We start from the raw sequence: 25,093 nt of genomic DNA on the forward strand, positions 1-25,093 counted from the left end.
CATATGCGTAGGTCCATTGACACAGCCTGCACACTGATCCTGCATCTCAGTGCTTGTTTACACAGTTTTTGCAATGATTTAACCAAACTGGCAGAAAAACTGATCTACTTAAATCAGTGCACCTAGGGTGACATGCTGTCCCAATTTTATAGGGATAGTCCCGATATTTCAGGCTTTTTCTTATAGAGGTGCCAATTACCCCCCACCCCGTCCCGATTTTTCACCCTTGCTATCTGGTCACCCTAAGTGCAACTCCCTAGTGTGGATGAAGTTATAGTGGATAAAGTTATAGTGGTATAGAAGTGTTTAACTTGTATAGCTTGTTTTGGTAAATTTACTGAAAGAAACACATGCAATTTTATAACTCATCCTGTAGAAGTAGTTGGAAACAAACCAGGACCAGCTCCATTGAATTACAGCTCTCAGAAATGGTCACTAGCTCTTTCACCGGCCACTCCCTCAGCCCAGGACATACCATTTCAAACTGAACATATCCTGTGATTAAGGAAGAAGCAGTATGTCCTCCCTAAGAAACAGAACACTTTTCTTCAGCCCTATCCACTGAGACTAACATTTATGACTCAGTATCTTCCAGTTTCCCGCAACACATTTCTTACTCAGCTTCCCAGGCTCTATCTCAGCAGAAACAAAGCAGTTATGTTTGATTTTCAAAGACTTTTCAAAACTGAGTTTCCAGTTTTAAGAATAATCAGGAATGATTAGATTGCTTTATTTCTAAGGCAAGGGTATCAAACCCATCCTCCACAGGTCTGGTCTAGGTCTGGTGGAGACGTCGAAAATAGGATTCTAGGTCACCACAGAACTGTATCATGTTCGAGGGGGTGGAGGGGCAGAAGGAGAGACCCCGAGATAGGACAGCACGCAATCACAGACATGAGGGTCGCTATCTTAAAGCAAAAAAACTTCAAATCCAGACTCCAGCGAGAAACTGCTGAATTGGAATTCATTTGCAAATTGGATACTATTAATTTGGGCTTGAATAGAGACTGGGAGTGGCTAAGTCATTATGCAAGGTAGCCTATCTCCCCTTGTTTTTTTCCTACAAACCCCCCCCCCCTCCCCCCCAAGACGTTCTGGTTAAACTTGGATTATTGCTGTGCACATTGTAAGATGAGCTATTGCCAGCAGGAGAGTGAGTTTGTGTGTGTGGTTTTTGGAGGGGGTGTGTGTGTGTGGGGGGGGGTGGTGGTGAGAAAACCTGGATTAGTGCTGGAAATGACCCACCTTGATTATCATGGCGCATTATAAAGAGAGGTTTCAAAGAGGGATGGGCTATTACCAGCAGGAGAGTGAGTTTGTATGTGTGTCTGTGTGTGTGTGTGTGGGGGGGGGAAGAGTGAGAAAACCTTGATTTGTGCTGGAAATGGCCTTCCTTGATGATCACTTGATGATCACTTTAGATAAGCTGTTAGCAGCAGGACAGTGGGGTGGGAGGAAGTTTTGTTTCATGGTCTCTGTGTGTATATAATGTCTTCTGCAGTTTCCACGATATGCTATGCATCCGATGAAGTGAGCTGTAGCTCACGAAAGCTCATGCTCAAATAAACTGGTTAGTCTCTAAGGTGCCACAAGTACTCCTTTTCTTTTTTCTTTTTACGAATACAGACTAACACGGCTGTTACTCTGAAACCATTCTAAATATAAATTTACTGTAAACTGGGTGTACAGACAGCCTGAAACACTTTCTGAACGGAGTGAACTCTTCTGTCCTACCATTAATTTTGACTTGCTACTTCTCAAGCCTAATTATGCTTTAAAAGGGTCAGCATTAACTATTTCGCTGCTGACCAATTTCAGCAGATGGGATGCAGAAGGGGATGGAAAGAGAGACTTGCTGAGTGTGAAACTGTGCATTGCTACAGAAAAGGTAGTGCACAGGAAAGAATGGTCGGGAAGAGAGAGAGAAAGGAGGCTGGGGAAAGAAGAGAAAGGTCAGAAATAGCAGTGATCATAAAGGGGAGCACATTTTCCCACTGAGTGATAACAAGTGTGACAATAAGGTATTGAATAAAGAAAACCCACCTGAAAGGTTGGTTAATTTATTCTAGCAGACAAAGGTACAATTACAGCCAATGGCTAGAAGCTGAAGCTACATAAATTCAGACTAGAAATAAGGTGCAAATTTTTACTTGTGAGAGTAATCAATCATCAGAACATCTTACCAAGGGTTGTGGTAGATTCTCCCCATCAGTGGAAATTTTAAAATCAAAATGGCATGTTTTTCTGAAAAACAGGCTCTAGCTCAATCTCAGCTGTGGGACTTGAGGCTGGAATTAATACAGGGAAATCCTATGGCCTGTGTTATGCAGGAGGTCCTTTCTGGCCTTAACATCTATGTCCTTCCTCATCTCACCTACTGACAAAGCAAAACAATGGAATTTAAATCAAAAAGACTGATTCTAAATCTGAAGCTACCTTTGATACAAGTCCTGTTCTCTGGCTGCCTGCTTTCTTCTGAAACTCACTGTCTACCCCTTGTAACTTCCTATATACCAGAAAAAAAAAATAATTGGGACACTGTTGGAAATGGTATGTTAAAGCCACATGTCAACATCAGGTGAAAACACAGTGTGTATGGACATGTAGTTCAAGTGCCTTTCCATTGTAATCACAACTTTGGTGCTGAGTGTCCATCACGTGGTTCCCATCCATACTGGCCTCACTAACAGCATCCTTGCAAAATTGTGCAAGCAGAAACATTGTCAAGACTTGCTCTGAAGTGGTGCAAACACAAGTATACTGGATATCACTTGTTCAACAATGGGAGCATTTCTGGGAGTGGCCAATAAATATTTTACAGGCACAGCTAGTTTTTACCACCACCTTTGGCATCAACAATTCCCTAGTTCAAAGATCCCAAGCATCTAAAAAGCTCTGCATCAACACTTTCACTGCTCAAAGATTATTTATACCTGAGCTGAAGTGACAACTGCTTCCACAAGCCTGGTTCTTGTAAGGATAGAGATCATGTCACAAGTATGGTAGTCACCATACTAGTGAGATGTCTTACTGGTATAGGAGGGACTATGTTAATCTCTATTCTGGGCCTCTCAGTTTGCCCTGTGTGAACTAGAGGAGGGTTTCCTCAGAAATCCAAGCAATCTCAGTCTGATTTTACTGCCTGCCCAATTAATAGAGCACTTTGTGCCTTCTTTCTCAAACTTGACTCCTGAGTGCTTATTACAGGTCTTTGTTACCATCCTTTTGTGGAGTTGCAGAGCTAACAGTTGTAGAATGGACTTTCTTGAACTAATGACTGGGTATGATCATAAGGGAGCCATTCCCACATTATTTTAACCCACTCTATGCTTCTAATCTCCAGAACAGTTCTTCTCCAGAACAGTCAGTACAACAGTGGCTCAGAGCCAGAAAAGCAAAAGCAGTTACTATTGAAAGATGGGACTGAGCCAGTGCAATTAGCAAAGCAGCCTACTTCCACATGCCTTTTCTTCCCCATAATTACACTTTGGAAGACTCTGGGCTGGTGTCAATTGGTGTAGTTCCATGAAGCCCATAGAGCTATGACTGCTTTACACCAGCTGCAACTAAATGATTGACTATAAAGGATCAGAATTTGCCTCCTTAGAGCTTAGTTCCTTTGAATACAATAGAACTTGAATACACGGTACTGCCTGGCAAGCGCTGATAAAACATCCATTTAGATTGGCTCACTAAATCCTTACATAGCATTTTTGGGCGGAAGCATTTTATTTTTAACTAATTTTAAATGTTGAAGTGTGGTAGACTTCCCACAACCCAAATGAAAAACAGGGCCTTCTAAACTCTGCGTGACAAATTCACAGAGCATTTTTTCAGTGACCTTTTTTAAAAGTTAGTTTGAGCTTCCCCCCTTTGACATTTTTTCCTGTGAGGGAAGAGGATGAGATTGTCTTTTAAATGAACGAGGAGTACTTGTGGCACCTTAGAGACTAACAAATTTATTTGAGCATAAGTTTTTGTGAGCTAAAACCCACTTCATCGGATGCATGCAGTGGAAAATACTGTAGGAAGATATATATATATATATATATATATATATATATACACACATACACACACACACACACACACAGAGAACATGAAAAAATGGGTGTTGCCATACCAACTGTAACGAGACTAATTAACTAAGGTGGGCTATTATTAGCAGGAGAAAAAAAAACTTTTGTAGTGATAATCAGGATGGCCCATTTCAAACAGCTGACAAGGTGTGAGTAACAATGGGGGAAAATTAGCATGGGGAAATAGTTTTTACTTTGTGTAATAACCCATCCACTCCCAGTCTTTATTCAAGCCTAATTTAATGGTGTCCAGTTTGCAAATTAATTCCATTTCTGCAGTTTCTTGTTGGAGTCTGTTTTTGAAGTTTTTTTGTTGGAGAATTACGACTTTTAGGTCTGAAATTGAGTGACCAGGGAGGTTGAAGTGTTCTCCGACTGGTTTTTGAATGTTATAATTCTTGACATCTGATTTGTGTCTATTTATTCTTTTGCGTAGAGATTGTCCGGTCTGGCCAATGTACATGGTAGAGGGGCATTGCTGGCACATGATGGCCTACCTTAATTAATTAGTCTTGTTACATTTGGTATGGCAACACCCATTTTTTCATGTTCTCTGTGTATATATATCTTCCTACTGTATTTTCCACTGCATGCATCCAGTGAAGTGGGTTTTAGCCCACAAAAACTTATGCTCAAATAAATTTGTTAGTCTCCAAGGTGCCACAAGTACTCCTTGTTCTTTTTGCTGATACAAACTTTTTGCGGCTACCACTCTGAAATCTTTTAAATGAGTACTAGGTAAATGTAGGGATATGATCTGATCTGGTGAATGTCCAGCAACTAACTGCCTGAGGGCAGGGCAGGGGCTGTATAATGCACTAATACCTTGCCCTGGTTGCAAGAATCTTTTCTTTTGTATCAAAATTTCCAAACAATCCCATTTTGGAGTTTAATGGAAAGGGTAAATGAGCTAGCAATCATAATGAAGCATTTTCAGTGTCACCCTAGTGCCTTGGCCAACCCTCTCCCTTTTGAGTTTGTGAATCACTTGGGAACGCTCACAATAAATGGTGTTATATAATGTAGAAGAGACTTTAAAATCACCAGACCCACTCAAAGCTCAACAGGATCTGTGCTCCTAAATCTCTTAGGCACTTCTGAAAATCTCCCCTGTAATATATTATTACCTCACACACCTTGTCTGTCTTTTGCTCGTAGTTTTAAAACCATCTTTTAAAATGTAGTGTGGTTTAAAGCAGAGCTTGTCAGCCTGCTGGGCACAACTGCCCAAGGAAGTCACAAGCAGGGCTTTGGAGTGGAGCCCGGAGCTGGAGTGCAGAGCAGCTCCAGAGGAGTGGAACTGCAGGTTTTTGCCTGGAGCTGGAGCAGAGCAGGTGCACAGCTCCAAAGCCCTGGTCACAAGGAGAGTGGGGGTTAGGGGTATTACAAGTGGGCAGAAAAATTCTTGTCTTTAAGTTCTCCAGTCCCAGTACACCCTGGCTGCTTCTTTTAGTTGTCTCCTCCATTGCACCAAAAATCATTTGTTTTCTTGCTGTTTGGATAGGAGTCAGTTTCTGAAACTCCCCTTTCTGTCTCAGGCTTTTATGGCTAGTCGTACTGTAGTATCTGCGCACCTCACAATGGCTATGAATTTTATCCTCCCAATGCTTCTGTAAGGTGGGAGAGTGCTGTTCCCCTTTTTACTGATGAGGAACTGAGGCCAATGATAGACTAAGTGATTTGTCTTCCTGCCACTTTCCAACTTAGCCCACATCCCATCTCCTTCCCTGACTGTAGAGTGGAACAGAGATCAGGAAGAGGATTTTGCAAATTTTCAAATGACAAATTCTGCCGGAAAAAACTACACTACTTGGGTGACAGCTGCATTGTAATTGGGCACCCCAACATGACTGCATTTATAATGTAGGTAATGCGGCCTAATTCTGCTTGTTGTGTCTTTGTACCAAACTCCAGAAACCAAGGGACCAACATGGCTACAGCAACATTGCAAAAAGCAAAAGCCAGTGTGTGACTAATCAGATGGTCAGTGGCTGGTATGGGAGAGAGGACTCACTGACAAGACAACATGCTAATGTCTTACATAACAATACCCTCTACTGAACATGTGAGTAGTAGTTGAACTGCCCTGAAGTTAACTGTACACAAATAATTATTTTTATGATAATAAATCTCATTCTATATAGGTGTTGTTTGAAATTTAAGCAGAGAGAAAAAACTAAATGAATATTCAATTCTACATTTGAATATCAGGGTCTGGAAGGGACATTTAGTACAATGCTATCCCTAACATGTGTAAGCCACTTTGAGCAAAGGACAAGAGAAAAATCAGAATTTTAACAAAAACAGCAGAGAATCATCACTAGCACAGTACAACTGTGTAACTTTTAACTCATAGAGAAGTGAGTAGGTCAGTGGCTGCCTCACTCAAGGATTGTTTATAAAATAATTTTCTCTTTTTGATTGCTTTAGAGTAAATACTACAGGAAAGGTAACTCCTGGAGCTGGTGTTCTAGAGGTTATTGCTGGGAGTTTGGGGAACAGTGGCTCACGCGCAGAATCTGGTCTTCTCTCCCTGATGTTGCCCTCCTGATTCGCTCACCATTTCTTTAGAATTTACTTCCACACTATGCTATTGTTCTGAAAAATGTTTGAGGAGGGAGAGGAATGCCACAAGTACTCCTTTGACAGACGCCTTTAAACAGTTTAATTTCAAGGGCCCTTCATATTTTGACTATTAAATAATAGAGGACATAAGCTGGAACATTTTAGAAATACCAATGACACAGCAGAGGGAAAAAAAGCCTTACTTTTGCCCTAGTAAAGTTTGTTGTAACATCTCTCCTGACAGCTTTTGCTTTTAAAACTGAAGATGTGGAACTCCTGTTACTCCAGCTATCTAAACTTCAGATTCATTCATTCCACTAAAATGCAAAGTAGAACAGGAAATGCTGGCAATTAAATCATGCTGTGTGTATTTTAAATATATATTACATGTTTGTCACAGGGACTTGAAGAAGGGAGAATCAGAAGTGAGGAGAGAAAAGTATGTCATTGAATAATTCTGCTGGAGTTTGAACGTTGTTTATTACTACTCATATAGTACCAGAGATGTATTTGAAACTTCTTGTGTTTGACAACAAGACTCCTGCCCCAAGTAGTTCATAATCTAAATGAGAAAGAACAAAAAAAGCAAGGTAATGCTGATTTTACAAAGGAAGCAGATCATATAATTTGTTCCAGGTTTTGGGTGTTGCTTTATTTTCTTTTTTTAAATGTCAGAGAGCAAGTGTAGATAAACCTGGAGCAAAGATTAACAATGGAAAGTAAAGCAGTTTTAAGAAAGAATTTGAAGGATGAGAATGAGGCTGTTTATTGCATAGAGGGGATACTCAGATTTCAGTCAGCAAGCTAAACAGAAAATATCTGTGAGAAAAATGAAGTGGGCAAACAAGAAAGAGATCAGGGAAACTTACAGAGTCAACACCGTGGATTTCTATATTTAGGGAGCTGGCATTTTTGCTCTTTACCAGGTGGCACCAGCTGTGTAAATCAGTCAAAAAGATGCTGCTAGTTCCAGTATCCACAATGATTCCAGTACCCATGAACTAAAACCTAGATGGCTCTATGGTAAGGTCGGGGCATAACTGGTTGGAAAACCATTCCCAGAGAACAGTTATCAGTGGTTCACAGTCAAGCTAGAAGGGCATAAAAAGTGGGATCTGTTCTGGGTCCGGTTCTGTTCAATATCTTTTTTAATGATTTAGATAACGGCAGAGAGTACATTTATAAAGTTTGTGGACAATACCAAGCTGAGAGGAGTTGCAAGTGCTTTGGAGGATAGGATTAAAATTCAAAATGATCCAGATAAACTGAAGAAATGATCTGAAGAAAATCGGATGAAATTCAATTAGGACAAATGCAAAGTACTCCACTTAGGAAGGAACAATCAGTTGCACACGTACAATATAGGAAATGACTGCCTAGGAAGAAGTACATGGAAACAGATCTAGGGGTTATTGTGGATCACAAGCTAAATGAGTCAACAGTGTAACTGTTGCAAAAAAAACATGACCAATGAGGAAAGATTGAAAACTGGGAATCCCGCCCTGTGTGTCTACTGGTGGGGACATGCCTGCTGTTACTCGAATTGCCCCTCTGCAAGAAGAATCTCAAAACCAAACCTCTAGAGCTCAGTCTTCAGATGCCCAGATGGGGGGGGGGGGGGGATGTTAACGTAGGCACTACCAGGATTCAGCACACCTTCACTTAAGTGCCCACTTTGGCCTCAGAGGTCCTATCTACACAAGATAGATCAGTATCCAAATTACAATAAATGCCACCAGTAGTGCAGCTGTGTTGATGATCGTAACAAAATAAGCTCTAGTGTAGATGAGACTCAGGTGGCTTTACCACCATATCTCAAAATCTGCTCTGAGCCATGTTAGATGAACGATGGTTAGAATACCAAGGGCCTATTTACGCTATTACTCCCAACAGTGGGCCTGCACTGGGGCTAAAGCAGTAATGAGAGAATTAAAAGAAAAATAGGAAGATAGGAACTGCCTTTCTGGATCAGACCTGGATCCTATCCAGTCCAGTATCCTGCCTCAGACAGTGGCCAGTAACAGATGTCTCAGGGGAAGATGCAAGATGCCTCACATTATGCAGATGTTGGATAATCTGCCCCCACATTAGGTCTCCTCCTAATCCCTAATAGTTAGGGATTGGTGTAAAATCAGAACCATGAAGTTTTTAATACCACTTTCAACATCTGTTAGCATTAACTTTGAATATTCTTATCCATGGAAATGTCCAATTGCTTTTTCAGTCTTGCTATGTTCTTGTCTTCAACAACTTCCTGTGGCAATGAGTTCCACAATCTAATTATGTATTGCACGAAAAAGTATTTCCTTATATCAATTTTGTATTTGCCACCTTTTAATTTAATTGACTGTCGCCTTTTTCTTGTGTTATAGATCAGGGAGAAAAGAAGTTCCCAAAGACCATTAATTATGGTATATATTTTTGTCATGCCTCCTCTTATTTGTCTCCTTTCTAAGGTAAGGATCCTACTCTTTTCAATCTCTCTTCATAGGAGTGTTTTCCAGGACCTTGATCATTTTCACCAACCTTCTCTGAACCTCCTCTAATCCTGCACTACTGAGAATTGACAGAGTTTGGCTGGCTGCTGCTTCTCCAATACAAATGCTAATTTTAAACATAAGAACAGCCCTACTGGGGCAGCCCAATTGCCCATCTATCTTGCCCAATATCCTGGCTTCTGACCATGGCTAGTACCACATGCTTCAGAGGGAATGAACAGAACAGGGCAATTTTGAGTGATCTGTCCCTTGTCATCCAGTCCCAGCTTCTGGCCGCTGGAGGTTTAGTGGCATCCACAGCAAGGGACACATAACTCGCCATCTTGGCTAATAGACACTGATAGACCAACCTATCCTCCATTAACATATCTAATTCTTTTTTGAACTCAGTTATATTTTGGCCTTCACAACATCCCATGGCAACGAGCTCCACAGGTTGACTGTGCATTGTGTGGAGAAGTATTTCCCTTTGTTTGTTTTTAAAAGGATGCCTATTAATTTTCATCACATTCCCTCTCTCCTCCTCCATCACTGCTGCCTCCTCCAGCTTTTCCTCCCCTTCAGACTGTGCAGGGAGAGTCTGACAGGAGGCAAGCTGCAGAGATTGTCAGTGGGGAATTCTATTCATTGCCCAAGCAACAGACTGTGTACTGTGCTTGAACTGTCCCATCTAGGTACCTACAGCAGCGGTTCTCTACCAGGGGCACATCAACTAATCTAGATCAGTGGTTCTTAAACTTTTGTATTGGTGACCCCTTTCAAACAACAAGCCTATGAGTGCAACACCCTATAATAATCAAAAACACATTTTTTTATATTTAACACTATAAATGCTGGAGGTGAAGCGAGGTTTGGAGTGGAGGCTGACAGCTCATGACCCCCCAAGTAATAACCTTGTGACTCCCGGAGGGGTCACGACACCCAGTTTGAGAACCCCTGATCTAGATTCTTGCCTAGCTGTACAATAGGCTACATAAAAAGCATTAGCAAAGTCAGTACAAACTAAAATTTCATACAAAGACTTGTTTATACTGCTCTCTATACCATACACTGAATGTAAATACAATATTTATATTCCAACTGATTTATTTTATAATTATGTGGTAAAAATGAGAAAGTAAGCAATTTTTCAGTAATAGTGTCTTGTGACACTTTTGTATTTTTATGTCTGATTTTGTAAGCAAGTAGATTTTAACTGAGGTGAAACTTGGGGGTATGCAAGACAAATCAGACTCCTGAAAGGGCTACAGTAGTCTGGAAAGGTTGAGAGCCACTGACCTGGAGCATTTTAACTGCAGAGTCCACAAGGGGCAGTCCAAGTGCAACACACAGCCTGTGGCTTTGGTGGTGAATCCAGCAGTGCCTTAACCCATTCAAAACCACTCCTATCAGAACCTCACTGCACAGTATGCACTTGTGCCATGGGGATTGTCAAGAATGCACCCCCCCCCATGCTATGTGCTGTGATCGTAAGACCCGCGTGGTGAGTGACACACACACACTTTATATACATTACATGTGTATGCTTGTAAAATTACTTGATTTAAGCCCAAATTAGTAATTTCATAATTACACCTTAAAAAAAAAATCAGAAGAATTACTGAAAGTTAGTAAGGGTTGGCATCTCTGTGATATCACACAAAAAGAACCCCAGAACATGATACATATGCCCTCCCCACAACCCCAGCATATTCCTGCCTCAGTCTCTTCCCACCCTCTGTACCCCCACATACACTCACCTCTTTAAAATATAAGCCCCAAACCTGCCTTGCTTTTCTTCTCCCCATCTCAAGCACTCACACTTAACTTTCCAAGCAGGAGTTTTCCATTGGAAATTGTGTGTGTGAAACACAGGGACTTCCTGCTGAAACCCTGAAGAATTCTCTCCATTCCTCTCAGGCTGGACACACATTAGAAAGACTGCAGAAGAACACAGCAGTTAAACAAATCTTACCGCAGCCCTGAACTTCATTTCCGATCCTTTTCAGCTCACAAGGCACTTTCAGAGAGTCAGTTATGCTGTCTCAAAGCAAGAAATCTGAGGTCAACTCTCTTCAATCAGTTGCCTTTTTTACTTTTAATGACATTTTTGGTACTGTCAAGAACCACTCCTGCCTACGCAACTCCTACCGGAGCCTGCTAAAGAAGGCGTTGTACAAGGAGGAGAGTGAGCAAAAAAACTCTCCTCCCCTTCTAGACTGAAAGAGAGAGGGACAGACACACAGATCACAAGCTGAAGCTCAAGATAAAAGAAGCCTGCTGCCTGTATGTAGAGCACAAGCTGTCTAATGACAGAGAAAAATTGAAAGAAAAGAGGCTGGAAACCTTGGTCCAGAGCCTACAACCCAAAACCACAGGAAAAAAGCAAAGGCAGCAGCCATATGTTCTGCTGTGGCAAAATTTGCACAAAAAGGCAGCTACAAACAGGAACAACATCAAGTGGGCTACACTGAATCAAACTCAAACACACTGACCTGCAAGTCCACAGCAAAGTTCCCGAGCCTGAAGCTGTAGCTCCTCTCATGACTCCAGCAAACCAAAGGAACCACTGCAGGAACTCTGATGGTAGGAAATGGTTGATTTTCTTGTTTGTCCTTGCAACAGTTTAGCACATGTACCCAGCAACATTCTTTTCCAGAATTGTTGTGAAGCATCCACACCCAAAGCTCCTTACAACCAGAGTTGCACCAGTGCATGCTAGCACACCTGCAGCACTTATCCCATAGTGCCTAGTATTGCTGCTGGCAGCAGGGGCTTTTGGGTTATTTCCCAACACGAGGCACTTCATTATAGGATGGAGTTATGAGTCCCCCTACATTGGGGCAGTTGCAACCCTCTACGTTTCCTGGCCACACTGGGGAGTAGTCACAGGATGGCAACAATTCAGCACGATCAGAGCTTGAAATTGTCTCAGATATTGCAGCCGTCTGCACTGTGCTGGAATGGATGCAACACACTGCAGTCCAGCTATTCTAGGCACAGAGCAGCCCCCAGGTAGTCATACAAAGCTGCTGTAATTTATGGCAGACTTGGAGCTATCGTCAGCTGTGCTGGAGGCCAAGCAGTCTCTTGAAGGGGATCAACTCCACACTGAGTCAGGAGATTTGATTTCCCTTCTATCTAGACTTCTGTAACAAAAAGTATTAAAGGCAATAAAATTTTCCAGGCATACAATTTGATTCACAGCAACATGCCAGCAGCCAAAGGAGTTTCTCAAGAGAAGATGAGTACTGGGTGGTATGTCTCAGAATCTAGAAAATTGCAATCTACACGGACCATACTGCCATGAATTTCCCTTTTATATTGTTTCATGACTATCCCTCTCTTCAAATAGCTCACAACATGGGGCGCTGCAGCTAGCCACTACCTGGGCAAATTATTAAAACAGAAGGAGCACCTGCACATGCTGGGTGCTGTCCATGCACAGCGGAAGACAAAGTTCCTGTCCTGAAATCTATAGCATGTCAAGCTACTAGACTGACAATACAGCCTTCATTGACTGAGCCATTGTTCAGAGTCCCAGTTAAAGAGATTTGTGCTCCAAGTGCCTTGTATGCATCTATACGGAGGGACTTCTACTCTGACCCAAACGAGACCTAGTTCAGATTCCCTGGTTTTCTGCAGAAACCACACCCTTCTTTGCATCTTCAGGTCTGGTAAAATGAGGCTATTCCTGGTGCCTTGTGTTGTCTACTCAAACTTTTCTGAGATTAGCCACCAGGACTGGAGCTATTTCAGACAATCAGTACCGGCCAGTTTCCAGGGACTTGGGGAGGTCAACAGTGGTACCCAGTCAAAGCTCCTCACTATTCAGCGACTGTAAAGCTTTGGAGGAGAGTGGTCAGGCAGAGCTCAGTGCAGCATAGAGGGGAGACAGTAGTAAAGATAAGTTGGTTCCCTTCCCTGAGTATACTCTTAAGAGTAGAAGTGAAGATTGTTCATTCTTCAGCCATTAGTCTGGTGATTCTCATATATCTGAGGATCCTAGGTCATATTCTAACATTACAATTCAAACCACAGTTTGTTTGATGGCAAACAAAATGTTTGGAGGATATAGCTCAGTGGTTTGAGCATTGGCCTGCTAAACCCAGGGTTGTGAGTTCAATCCTGGAGGGGGCCATTTAGGGATCTGGGGCAAAAATTGGGGATTGGTCCTGCTTTGAGCAGGGGGTTGGACTAGATGACCTCCTGAGGTCCCTTCCAATCCTGATGATCTATGAGATTGTATTTTTCATCTGTGAAGTACTGGCATGTGTGTCTAGGAGCTGCAGAGAGACCATTAAGGTTTATAGTTTGTTGGTAAACTGTGACAATGGGTGGTGATCAGCTGCCCTCACTAGCAGGCTCCTCATGGAGAGGAGCAGAACCTGGAAAAAAAAAAAAAAATCTAAAAAGACTTAAAGTTTCTTAACCAGGGGTTACTCCACCGTAAACTTCCATGTACTCCCAGAATTTCAGCTCCAAAGGTAAAGGAAATTCCCCATTTCAAGTCTTCATGGCTGCTAGCAGCACCTCAAGTCAACCCACATGAAGGTTTTCTTCCCCCCCACCCCCATCTTTTCAGTGAAACTGCCTACCAGCAATATGTAACCCTTAGATTTCCATTATAAGCCCATCTTGTCTTATATGAAATATGGCTGGATACAGATAATATTGTAGCTCACGAAACCTTATGCTCAAATAAATTTGTTCATCTCCAAGGTGCCACAAGTACTCCTCCTCTTTTTGCGAATACAGACTAACACGGCTGCTACTCTGAAACTTGGATGAGGGATCTCTTAAAACCCAGATAATTGAGGAAGAGGTGTTCGCTATTTGGTGTGGCACTCTGATCATACTGACCCAATCCCCCAGTGTGCAGCTAGGAGGCGTTGTACTGTGCAGGTGCCATCTTTTAGAGGAAACAGAATACTAAGGCCCTGAACATTTGTGGCAAGGATCCTATGGCACTTTTGAAAAGAGCTGGGGCATCAGCCCTGGTGTCCTGGCCAGATTCTAGTTTGAACAATTACACTGTCTCCCTTATTTCCCCCTACAGTTCTAACTGGCTGCAAGTTCTCTTTTCACTTCTTGTCCTCAACTTCTATGGAGTTATGGTGAACTGTTAAACAATTGCTGCATTCCAATAAAAAGCAAGCTGTGTTTCAGCAGTGGGTGAAAGTATTCCTATAGCTCAGAAAAGCTTTGTGATCCTGGCTAAGAGGCACTATTTAAAACATGCCATTCTAAGTCTCATGTTTATTGTACTCTGGCTTCAGAAAGCACTGAAGTACACTATGCTATACTGACATGTTGACACAACCCACACCCTGGCTCTAAGCAGCCCCCTGCTTGAAAGGGCCTGGTATGTTTACAACTGCAGTACTGTAGTTAACCTCACCTCAATCTGGAAAGTGACTTGGCCTTTAAAATAAAGCTCAAAACTACAGGAGCTAGTGTATTAGGAATTTGTTTAAAGACCTGCCCAGTTAATTAAGGCTGCTTCTTCAGATCACATCTGCACTATACCAAATTTTGTGTCTGGTGGGTGTGTGGGAAGGGGCATGGTTACAATAGCATGGACCCCTGAAAAAACTGTAAAAACATTGATCAGTTCTGCAGCATAGGAGAGACCAAACCATACACAAAAATCTTGCTGAAGCTTTGCACTTTTGGTGCTGTAGTTCAACTCAGGAACACAGTTAAAACCCAGTTTAGTTCAACTTACATTCCAAGAATAAACCATGTTTTAACCCTGTCAGGTCACCACTGTTATAATGCAGTGGTGTGAATGGCACCTGAGCCTTTCAGCTTTACTCTGGCCCTTTCTGAAGAGAGTTAATTCCCATTAGCATTTTTCTAAAATCTCTCTAATCCTAGCCTGGATTCCAGCCATGGAAGTAAAGAGACAATGCAGTACATGTGGGGAATTACACATCTGCACCACAGAAGGTTATTAGGTGAGTGAAACTTCATCAGGCACCTCACACGTAACAGCTTTCCTCTCTCTTCAGAAAAATCCCACTTTATGAACAAAATTCTGCCTCAATCTCACCAATACACTTGTGCCACACCTCAGGACTGGACCATCATCACTCTTTACACAATCCCTGCTTATTGATACAGAGATTCCAAGGCCAGAAGGGACCACTGTTGTCATATAGTCCAACTTCCTGGTTAGCACAGGCCACAGAACTTCCCAAAAATAATTTCTAGAGAATATTTCTTAGAAAAACATCTAATCTCGATTTAAAAATTGTCAGTGATTAGAAGAGTTTACAGTCTAAATAGACAAGACAGAAAGAGAGAGAACCATACTTTAATCACCATTTTACAGATCATCAACTTGAGGGTTAGAAAGACTGATTAACCCTCTCAAAGCCACAAATGGAAGTCTGTGGCAGAGACACTAACTGAACCCAGTTTTCCTCACATCCCAGTGTAGTGTCTTAACCACAAGACCATCCTTTCATCAGCTAGTGTATTGTGCTTCTGGGTGAGATGCAGATTATAAACTCTGTGGGCAGAGAACACTGCATTTTTCTCTATGTTTGGACTGTGCCCAGAACACTGATGGCACTCAAATAATTAACAACCATCACCATACCTTCAGTGCAATTCATCTTCTGGTTTTAAAAGCATTGACACTGGATGGAAGAACAGAAACAAGGTGCTAGCAGGCATATTACTGAAAGGAAAAGAGTCCAGTACAGACCATAGACTACAGGTTGATTTGAGAAAGTAGAAGATAAGTCAATAAAAGTGATCTGAGCTGTGATGTTAAGCCACATTGAATCATGTTCCACATTCTTCAGACTGGTTTCAGAGTAGCAGCTGTGTTAGTCTGTATTCGCAAAAAGAAAAGGAGTACTTGTGGCACCTTAGAGACTAACAAATTTGAGCATAAGCTTTCATGAGCTACAGCTCACTTCATCAGATGCATTCAGTGTAAAAATTCTTCAGACTAACATCCTCCCCTTCCTAATGCCCTGCATCTGCCTCTAGTTCACACAAGCAAGCTCTCAAAACATCTCTCCACAGTTGCTAAAGCCCTGATCAGGACAGAACAGGCAATATTCCTGCTTTTGAAGCTAGAAAACTGCAAAGGATATGATCAACTCCTGCGGGAGGGGAACATAATCCTATCTTTGGGGAAATCTGAGTTAGGAGAGAACCAACTGTGGGTAGATGGGAGGGGGGTCAAAAAGCATACAGGTAAAATGCCTTCTGTTTAAAACATATTGATCCTTGAGCAATATGGCTCAAAGGCAATCCAAGCAGTTTCTTCCTTGCCAGCTAGGCGGAAGTCAATGACAATCTGTGCTGGGTGCTAAGGATAGATGGAGGTTCCATTGCTACTAAAGGCAGAGATGTGAATCAACTTTTCCAAGCCCCTTCACTCAGTAGTGACTCACTGAAGACTTGGATGAGAGCACTGGGACTGCTCTGCCCTCGACTGATAAGCAGTGAATTCCCTGCAAACAAATTCACATTCAAAACAAGCGGACAGGAAACTCTTCCTGTCAGCCCTGAACTGAAAGCAGAACATGAACTGCCTAGCTGCTCCAGCAACTGCTGGCTCTATTAAATTAAATAAGTTAATGAATTTGAACCCAGCCCCATTACACTGGCTTTGGCAAAGCATTCATCTCCTAAATTCAGGATTCCAGGTTTTGCTATACAATATGAATCTGGGAGTCTAAGATAATGCCTTTAGTATATTCTGTACACAATACTTCATTAGCAGAGTGATGGGTTTCATGGTTTAAATACTCAAAAAAGCCAGGAGATGCCAAGTGTGAATGCAGTTATAGGTTCATGTACCATTTCTCACATAATACAATTTTTTCAAGTTTTTTTCTACAAGTTCTGCTGCCTTTAAAAAATGCAAATACCTGTAAATTCCACAATCTGAAAGTATTTGGCTAGATGCTATTGGAACCAACCCATCCCACACAGGCTAGGAGGGCTCCAAAAGGAAGGCTCCCCCCCAGCATGTCATAGGAATTCTTTAGCTGGAGAAAACAACAGGTCTCTTCATCAACCAAAAACATTCTTAAGATGCCCTGTGCTGCATACTTTAGGTGATCCAGACTGGTAACAGCGCCTTGACTTCCTAAAGTAACCCAAAATAGGGCCCTGAGGTTTTGAAGGACATCTAACTCACTACTTAAAAAACTCCTGTCCTCATGTATGGTTGAAATTAGCAAGAACACCTGACCTCCATGATAACTGAAATCACCAATGCCTCCTTCACAGAAGGCAACTGAACACCAGTGGCTGGCATTGTTGATGTGTGTTTCTAATAAAGCCTTCCACAACCAAGCCTGAGAACCCCATCCCTCCACAAATAAATATGCATATTCCAGGAATCCTAGGCTCAGAGACATAGACCTTTAGACCTTTTCCTCTTTTTCCTTTGAGGGGATCAACGAGCATGTGGACAAGGGGGGATCCAGTGGATATAGTGTACTTAAATTTTCAGAAGGCCTTTGGCAAGGTCCCTCACCAAAGGCTCTTAAGCAAAGTAAGGTGTGATGGAATAAGAGGGAAGGTCCTCTGATGGATTGGTATCTGGTTAAAAGATAGGAAACAAAGGGTAGGAATAAATGGTCAGTTTTCAGAATGGAGAGAGGTAAATAGTGGTGTCGCCCCGGGGTCTGTACTGGGACCAGTCCTATTCAACATATTCATAAATGAGCTGGAAAAAGGGGTAAACAGTGAGGTGGCAAAATTTTCAGATGATACCAAACTACTCAAGACTGTTAAGTCCCAAGCAGACTGCGAAGAATTACATAAGGATCTCACAAAACTGGGTGACTGTGCAACCAAATGGCAGATGAAATTCAATGCTGATAAATGCAAAGTAATGCACATTGGAAAACATAATCCCAACTACATATACAATAAGGGGGTCTAAATTAGCTGTTACCACTCAAGAAAGAGATCTTGGAGCTACTGTAGATAGTTCTCTCAAAACATTCACTCAATGTGCATCAGCAATCAAAAAAGCAAACAGAATGTTGGGAATCATTAAGAAAGACAGAAAATATCATATTGCCTCTATATAAATACATGGTATGCGCACGTCTTGAATACTGTGTGCAAACGTGATTGCCCCATCTCAAAAAAAGATATATTGGAATTGGAAAAGATTCAGAAAAGGACAACGAAAATGATCAGGGGTATGGAATGGTTGCCATATGAGGAGAGATTAAGAAGACTGGGACTTTTCAGCTTGGAAAAAAAACAACTAAGGGGGGATATGATAGAGGTTTATTAAATCATGACTGGTGGGGAGAAAGTAAATAAGTGTTATTTACTCCTTCTCATAACACAAGAACTAGGGGTCACCAAATGAAATTAATAAGCAGCAGGTTTAAAACAAGCAAAAGGAAGTTTTTTTTCCCCCATACAATTCATAGTCAGTCAATCTGTGGAACTCTTTGCCAGAGGATGTTGTGAAGGCCAAGACTATAACAGGGTTTAAAAAAAAACAAAACAAACTAGATAAGTTAATGGAGGATAGGTCCATCAATGGCTATTAGCCAGGATGGGCAGAGATGGTGTCCCTAGCCTCTGTTGACAGAAGCTGGGAATGGGCAACAGGGGATGGATCACTTGACTATTACCTGTTCTGTTCATTCACTCTGGGGCACCTGGCATTGGCCACTGTTGGAAGACAGGATACTGGGCTAGAGCAGCCTTTGGTCTGACCCAGTATGTATGTTCTTGTGTTCCTTACGTGCTGTTCAGCACTCAGATACCAAGACACTAGGTGCCTTTGAGAAAAAGGCACAGATAAAACAAGACAATTGTAACACAGATTTAAATCTAGATACTGCACATACAGATCAATTGTATCCCTACGACACTTAGGTTGGAAAACAGAAGCTGGGCTGACCTAATAAACTGAAGAACTCTGTACATCCTTGCTTCCTACTGAATCAATAAAACAGGAGATGCATGACAGGCACTAATCATGTCTACCAAAACAAAGTTCACTCCTTACAAATTGTCTCCATACAATATTACAGGACTAAACAGTACATCTCACGTGCAATCAGTCACTAGCATGTGGCTATTCTACCCCATGTACCACCAACTCTCACTTAAATGTCACCACACTTCTGGTTCAGGGGGTTGCTACCAAACTGCAGCCAAATTAGATGTCTGTTCAAATAACTTCATAGAAATGTCCCAGTAGCACCACGCATTTTGAACCCTGCAGTAATTGCTGCACCAGTCTCAATAATAAAGAGCCTAAAAAAATAATTCATTGTTTTCTTTACCCTATTTTATTGCAATGCTGGGTGGCTCCCCTGCTTAATCTGAGGCAATACTAGAATAATTATTTCAAAAAGTCATTAATACGAACAGTCTGACCCAGTTCAGCTGGTGTGCATTCCTCATAAGTGACTTTCTCAACAGTCCCTCCCAGTGGCAGGACCTAATCTTCCTTTTATGGGGAAAAAATGTTTTCACAGGAAAAGTTAAGTGTCCAAGGTCTGAGCATATGTCAGTGCTTTCAGCAGCCAATTGCTTCTCTAAAAACACATTCTTTCTGCACACACAAAACAGAATCTATTCCCTCCTCATTATGAAGCTGCTCCTCTCTTTCTCCAAATGCTGTTAGAATCATCACTCACTTCCTCCACAGGCTCCGTTCCGACACAGGCAAGGATGGATCATGCCCATCTTGCCATGTCACCTGTGGCAACAAAGAGGTGAGTCAGTTTTCCACATCATTAGGAAAAGACTGATACCCAGAGAAAGACAATAGCTGGCTGAGAAAAACTGGGCACATTTTACACGGTGCACACACAATGGTTTAAGTTGCAGCATATGTGACTCAGTGGAAGAAACCTGCAGGAATAGGAGCTCTCTCTTTCTAGAAATGGTAATAGTTTTAAAAGGACTGGGGCCAGAAACTGAATTACAATGAAACCCCCTATCCCATGGACATTAGACATGGAGTGTATGAAAAGTGCTGCTAGCCCTCATTTCAGATGAAGGAAACAGGATTTCCCTCTGCTACTCCCCCAACAAGATCCCAGGGAAATGTTTCTAATAATAGGAAATGACTATATAAGGCCAGATCAGCACTAAAACTCTTTGCAATCTGAAAAGAAGAACAAACAAAACAGCGGTGAGGAGGGAAGCAATTCTCAGAATGGGGTTCTTCACACTTCGCTATCCTCCAAAAGGGTAATATATGATATTCTGGCAACTCCCCTCACCACAGCCAGGAGAGGGTGGCATAGGAGCAATACTCAACTTGTGGCTATTCTAGACGTCTCAAATTCAATCAGCACTCCTCTCCAGAGCAAGAAGCACTACTCCCAAAGCCCAAACATACGCACAGCAGCACAGGGAAACTAGAATAAACTGACAAGAGCTGTTGTGATCCCTCCCTGCCCATCTACATAATAAGGAAAGAAAAAGAGCACACATGCAAAATGGAATCTCAAAGCCATAAAATAATCCTTAAATGATGGTCTTACACTGCATTGTGTGTTTGAATTGTGCTGTAATGTTTGCTTTATGCACACAGGTAGGACCTCTCCATGATTATTTTTCTCTCTGAGACTCCGAGGAGAGTCCTTGTTGGCTCTGAAAGGTACCACTGTCCTGTAGCACCTCCCAATGGGAGGAGCTGGCACTAGACTAGTTGAGAACTGTCCTCACTCAGCGCTTCCACATAATTTAATGATTTGTAGGCTCGTGCTAAGCAGCTTAACAGTTCAGCAATTACACAGCCATCATCTATACAAAGATGTATGTAGATGTCACAAAGATGTCAAAACCAAGTTGTTCTCTGAGGCTGTAATTGTGGCTGAAACAATATACATCTCGCAGACTGTCTGAGATGCAAATCTCACAAGCCCAGCTAAAGAAATACTGTCCTTTGGTTCATGCAAATTAAAGGGAATTTCTACAATAAATGCCACAGAGCACTGCTCTGCAGGATATGATCAAACAGGAATGTTCCACTATAGTTCCTGGCCATGGGTTTTATATTCCATACTTGCTCTTGTCTTGGGATAAGGCCACAGACTTTCCATTGTAGCCAAGGCCTGCTGGAATAACACAAGCTGATGTAGTACCTCAGATACCATGATAGTAAGCAAAATATAAACACCAAGACAGGATAGGCACACTTCCCTGAGCTGAAGCAGTCAGCTGCACCTGAGCATAGTTAGGTTCAGAGCCTTTAAAGAGGATGGGCTACTCTAATAAGAGATAGGTTTGCTGACCAGAAGCCAGAATAGAGTTCTGCAGATAGAAGCACTGCTTTATGTCATGTTTGTAGTTTACAGATTGTTCAGCTGCCTGAAGAGAATGTGTCCAGGCTTTGCTGGTCTATAGTCCTTTGGTTGATCAAGTCAGAAGCCGCAGAAAGGATTGTTTTTTGTTTCCGTTTAACCTGGCCCACTGTTGGAATCTTCATCTACTGCCCAATCTTAGCCCGATCACAATGCTACACATCTAGGAAAGGGTCTGTTCTCAAAAGTGTCTTATGCCTTTCCACTCATCTAGCATTTCCTTCCTGATGTTTCATATTCAGTGTATAATTGAGGACTCTATTAGTCCTTAAAGAGTTCTAAACTGCACTTGAGTGCTTTCCTTATTATACGTTTGTTTGTGGGAAGAGTTTCATATCTGTGTTCTAAATGACACACTTAGTTATGAAACTTGAGCAAAACTCACTCCAACCATATTTCTGAGGATAATACCCTGTACTTAATTTTCCCTAGCCAATCTAGATGCTGATTGAGCAATGCCCACTGTATGATTATTAAGAAACAGTTCAGAAAAGCAACCCACGCTGGCACTGTTTGTAGTCATTAGCACGTGAAAACTAATTTATTTCAGAAAAAAATAGTCTTGGGACATTGACAATGAACAGAGAGTGTAGATAAGCAGCTTCTTGTGTATCCAGTGACAGGCTGGTACAAAGTCCCAGCTCCAGTCCTAGTCCCTAAAATTGTTGCCTTCCCTACTGATGCTTGGTACTGAGTCTCAAGAGACAGTTAAGTCGTTTGTTCAGTTCCAGAAAGTCTATTCCTGGAGAAATGATAGATCTGTGCTCTGCCTGTATCAAGAGAGATCATCAACATGAGAACAGCAGCTGGGAAAGCAGAGATTAACTTCAATTGCCCCAACCAAATGTCATAGAGGCAAGGCCCTGTGCATCCTGCAGTTTCCTGGACACACAATTTGCTGTGGACGCTGTCCCTTGATGTGAAGTTGTGCAGCAGAAACTCAGCTGTTGCTTTTTTTTTTTTTTTTTAAATGTTTCTATCCCCTTCTGATTCCGCAGAAAACATGAACTGAGAGTAATTTATATAGCATTGTCTGCCTAAGTCTGCAACCAGTCTGAAACACTAGATCTGAGTTGTGAGCTGCCTCATTCATTTCAGTGGGTTAAGCCTGAAATCTAGAAAGCTATATTTAAAATGTCAGCACTATTAACTATTTTGTTGTGGATCACTGTGAGACAACCAGCTGCTGGGTTTATTCCAGAATATCAAACTGTCATCCTCACCTTTCCAAGTATCAAAAGACATAACTGGCCACTACCCAGCTGCTCAGCCTCCAGTTTCTCCCTGACAGCTTAATTAATCCAGCTGTGCGTTAAACAGGGGAAATAAACCATCGTTGAATACAATTACTGTTGAAAATAATCAGACAACATTTTACATCAATGAGTATTTTCAACCATGAGTCATAGCTGTGTGTCTCCATGTAGGAGTATGGGAGGTGGGAATCATGAGTATTTCATGACAAATACGATAAATTAATGCTGCCATGGAATTCAGGGCTGTTGCAGTAGAATTTGTTCCACTTGTGCCACGAGTACATGGGGCTCTGGCTGTAAGTGGGAACATGCAGAGGCAATTCTCACACCCACCCCACCCCACCCCCCCACCGTTGTTTCTGGAATACAGTATCTCTGATATAGCTCCAGCTTTCCAGTACAATAGTGCAGTGTATCAGATACTTAGTCACTTGTGGGGAAAAAAAAAACCTGGTGAAAATATAAAAACCATACTAAACACTCTGCTTCATGCTGGACAGAGTACACGGTGCAAAATGTGCTAGTGCTGTATTAAGTATACAATAGATATTAGAAAGCATAAAAGATATAAGGAGTTCTGAAGACAATCCTTTAATTACACAGGAAAATGTCTTCTTCTAGATGTCATATTAAACCCATAAATAAGCACTCCAGAATAGAGACAGTTTTACTATATGCTTGTAGTACCGTGGGGCGGGGGGGGGGACACACTATGGTCCAGGGGCCACATCTGGCCCTTCAGATGTTTTAAGCTGGCCCTTGAGCTCCAGCCAGGGAGTGGGGTCCGGGGCTTGCTGGGGTTGGGAACCGTGGCCAACGGGAGCTGCAGGGGCGGCGCCTGCAGACGGAGCAGCGCGCAGAGCTACCTGTCCGCACTTCTGCTTAGGAGCCAGTGTGGGGAACATACCACTGCTTCCGGAAGCTGCTTGAGGTAAGCGCTGCCCAAAGACTGCACCCCTGCCCCCTCCCACACACTGACCTCCTGCCCCAGCCCTGATCCCCCTCAGTCCCAGCCCAGAGCACCCTCCTGCACCTCCAACCCCAGCCCCACCCCAGAGCCAGCACCCCCAGCCGGAGCCCTCACACACACCCCTGTACCCTAACCCCTTGCCCCAGCCCGGAGCCACCTCCTGCACCCTGAACTCCTCGTTTATGGCCCCACCCCAGAGCCCTCACCCCCGCATGCACTCCAACCCCCTATTCTGTGAGCATTCATGGCTCTCCATATAATTTCCATACCCAGACGTGGCCCTCAGGCCAAAAAGTTTGCCCACCCCTGTTGTAGTAGCACAATGGGGCCGCAATCCTGAGCGCACTGCTGAACTCTACTGTAATATAAATAATAATTACATACAAAACCTATGTTTAGATTGCAAATTAAAGCACTTGAGAGTTAAAAAATGCCAGATTTATAGTTGCCTGTACACTTAATTCTGCTCCATCATGTGTACTAAGTAAGGCACAGGTCCTGAGGGGAAAAAAATAGTATGTGATCACAAAGACTATGCGAATGAATACACACAAGGGGAGAGAGAAAACTCCCCTTATCCCAAATGCTCTGCTCCAGTAGCTCCAGGTGTTCCCAGTACAGTGTCCACAACTGCTGCTGCAGGGACACAAGCCTGGCCTTAGGAGGTATATGGATGGAGTTACTTTGTCAGGATGCAAACATTTTCCCCAAGGCTTAAAAATGAGAGAGAGAGGAAAATGGTTATTTTCAATAGTTTATATCTCAGCAAAAGCTAAATGGAATTTCCTGGGTCAAAGAAAAGCCACTTCCCCAACCTGAGAGTATCCCCACTGCCAAATATCAATGATCTGCTGTGTAGAATGAAGGCGCTAGAAGTTCTCAAAGAAAATGTCACAAGAATCCTCTATAGGGGAAAGTGTTACGCAACCTAGGGGTGCTACCAGCTCCCCTATAAATCAACTGAGTGTGCAAGATGATGATAGCCAAAGTGTGACACACTTTGAGCCTCATCCTGCCTCACTGAAGTCAATGTTCTGTTCATTCCCTCTGAAGCATCTGGCACTGGCCACTGTTAGAAGACAGGTTTCAGAGTAACAGCCGTGTTAGTCTGTATTCGCAAAAAGAAAAGGAGTACTTGTGGCACCTTAGAGACTAACCAATTTATTTGAGCATGAGCTTTCGTGAGCTACAGCTCACTTCATCAGATGCATACTGTGGAAACTGCAGAAGACATTATATACACAGAAGACAGAATACTGGGCTAGATGGACCCAATATGGCTGTTCTCATGTTCCTAATTGGAGTTTTGCCATTGACTTCAATTAGGCAAGATTAAGCATTGGACTCAGCTCATCCCTTTGACCTACTCAGGGAGAAAAGGAAAGAATCAGAAGTTTGAGGGTTTGGTTCAGCTGGATCA

At 42.4% G+C, this 25,093-nt stretch overlaps 1 protein-coding gene across 2 annotated transcripts in view; it reads right to left on the reverse strand.

The window, feature by feature from the left end:
* Positions 1–25,093, reverse strand: part of MYO1C (myosin IC) — a 112,414-nt gene that overhangs the window by 70,897 nt on the left and 16,424 nt on the right. Inside the window, exon 1 of one of the 2 annotated variants that reach the window (XM_074974856.1) lies at positions 11,097–11,283. The exons of the other annotated variant lie outside the window; for it this stretch is intronic. Coding sequence (XP_074830957.1) covers positions 11,097–11,114 — 18 coding nt within the window. The 5' untranslated portion in view covers positions 11,115–11,283. Of the gene's footprint in view, positions 1–11,096; positions 11,284–25,093 lie in introns of those variants that run through there. 2 annotated transcript variants of the gene reach the window in all.

This window comes from Natator depressus, chromosome 17 (assembly GCF_965152275.1).
Source record: "Natator depressus isolate rNatDep1 chromosome 17, rNatDep2.hap1, whole genome shotgun sequence".
NCBI lineage: Eukaryota > Metazoa > Chordata > Testudines > Cheloniidae > Natator > Natator depressus.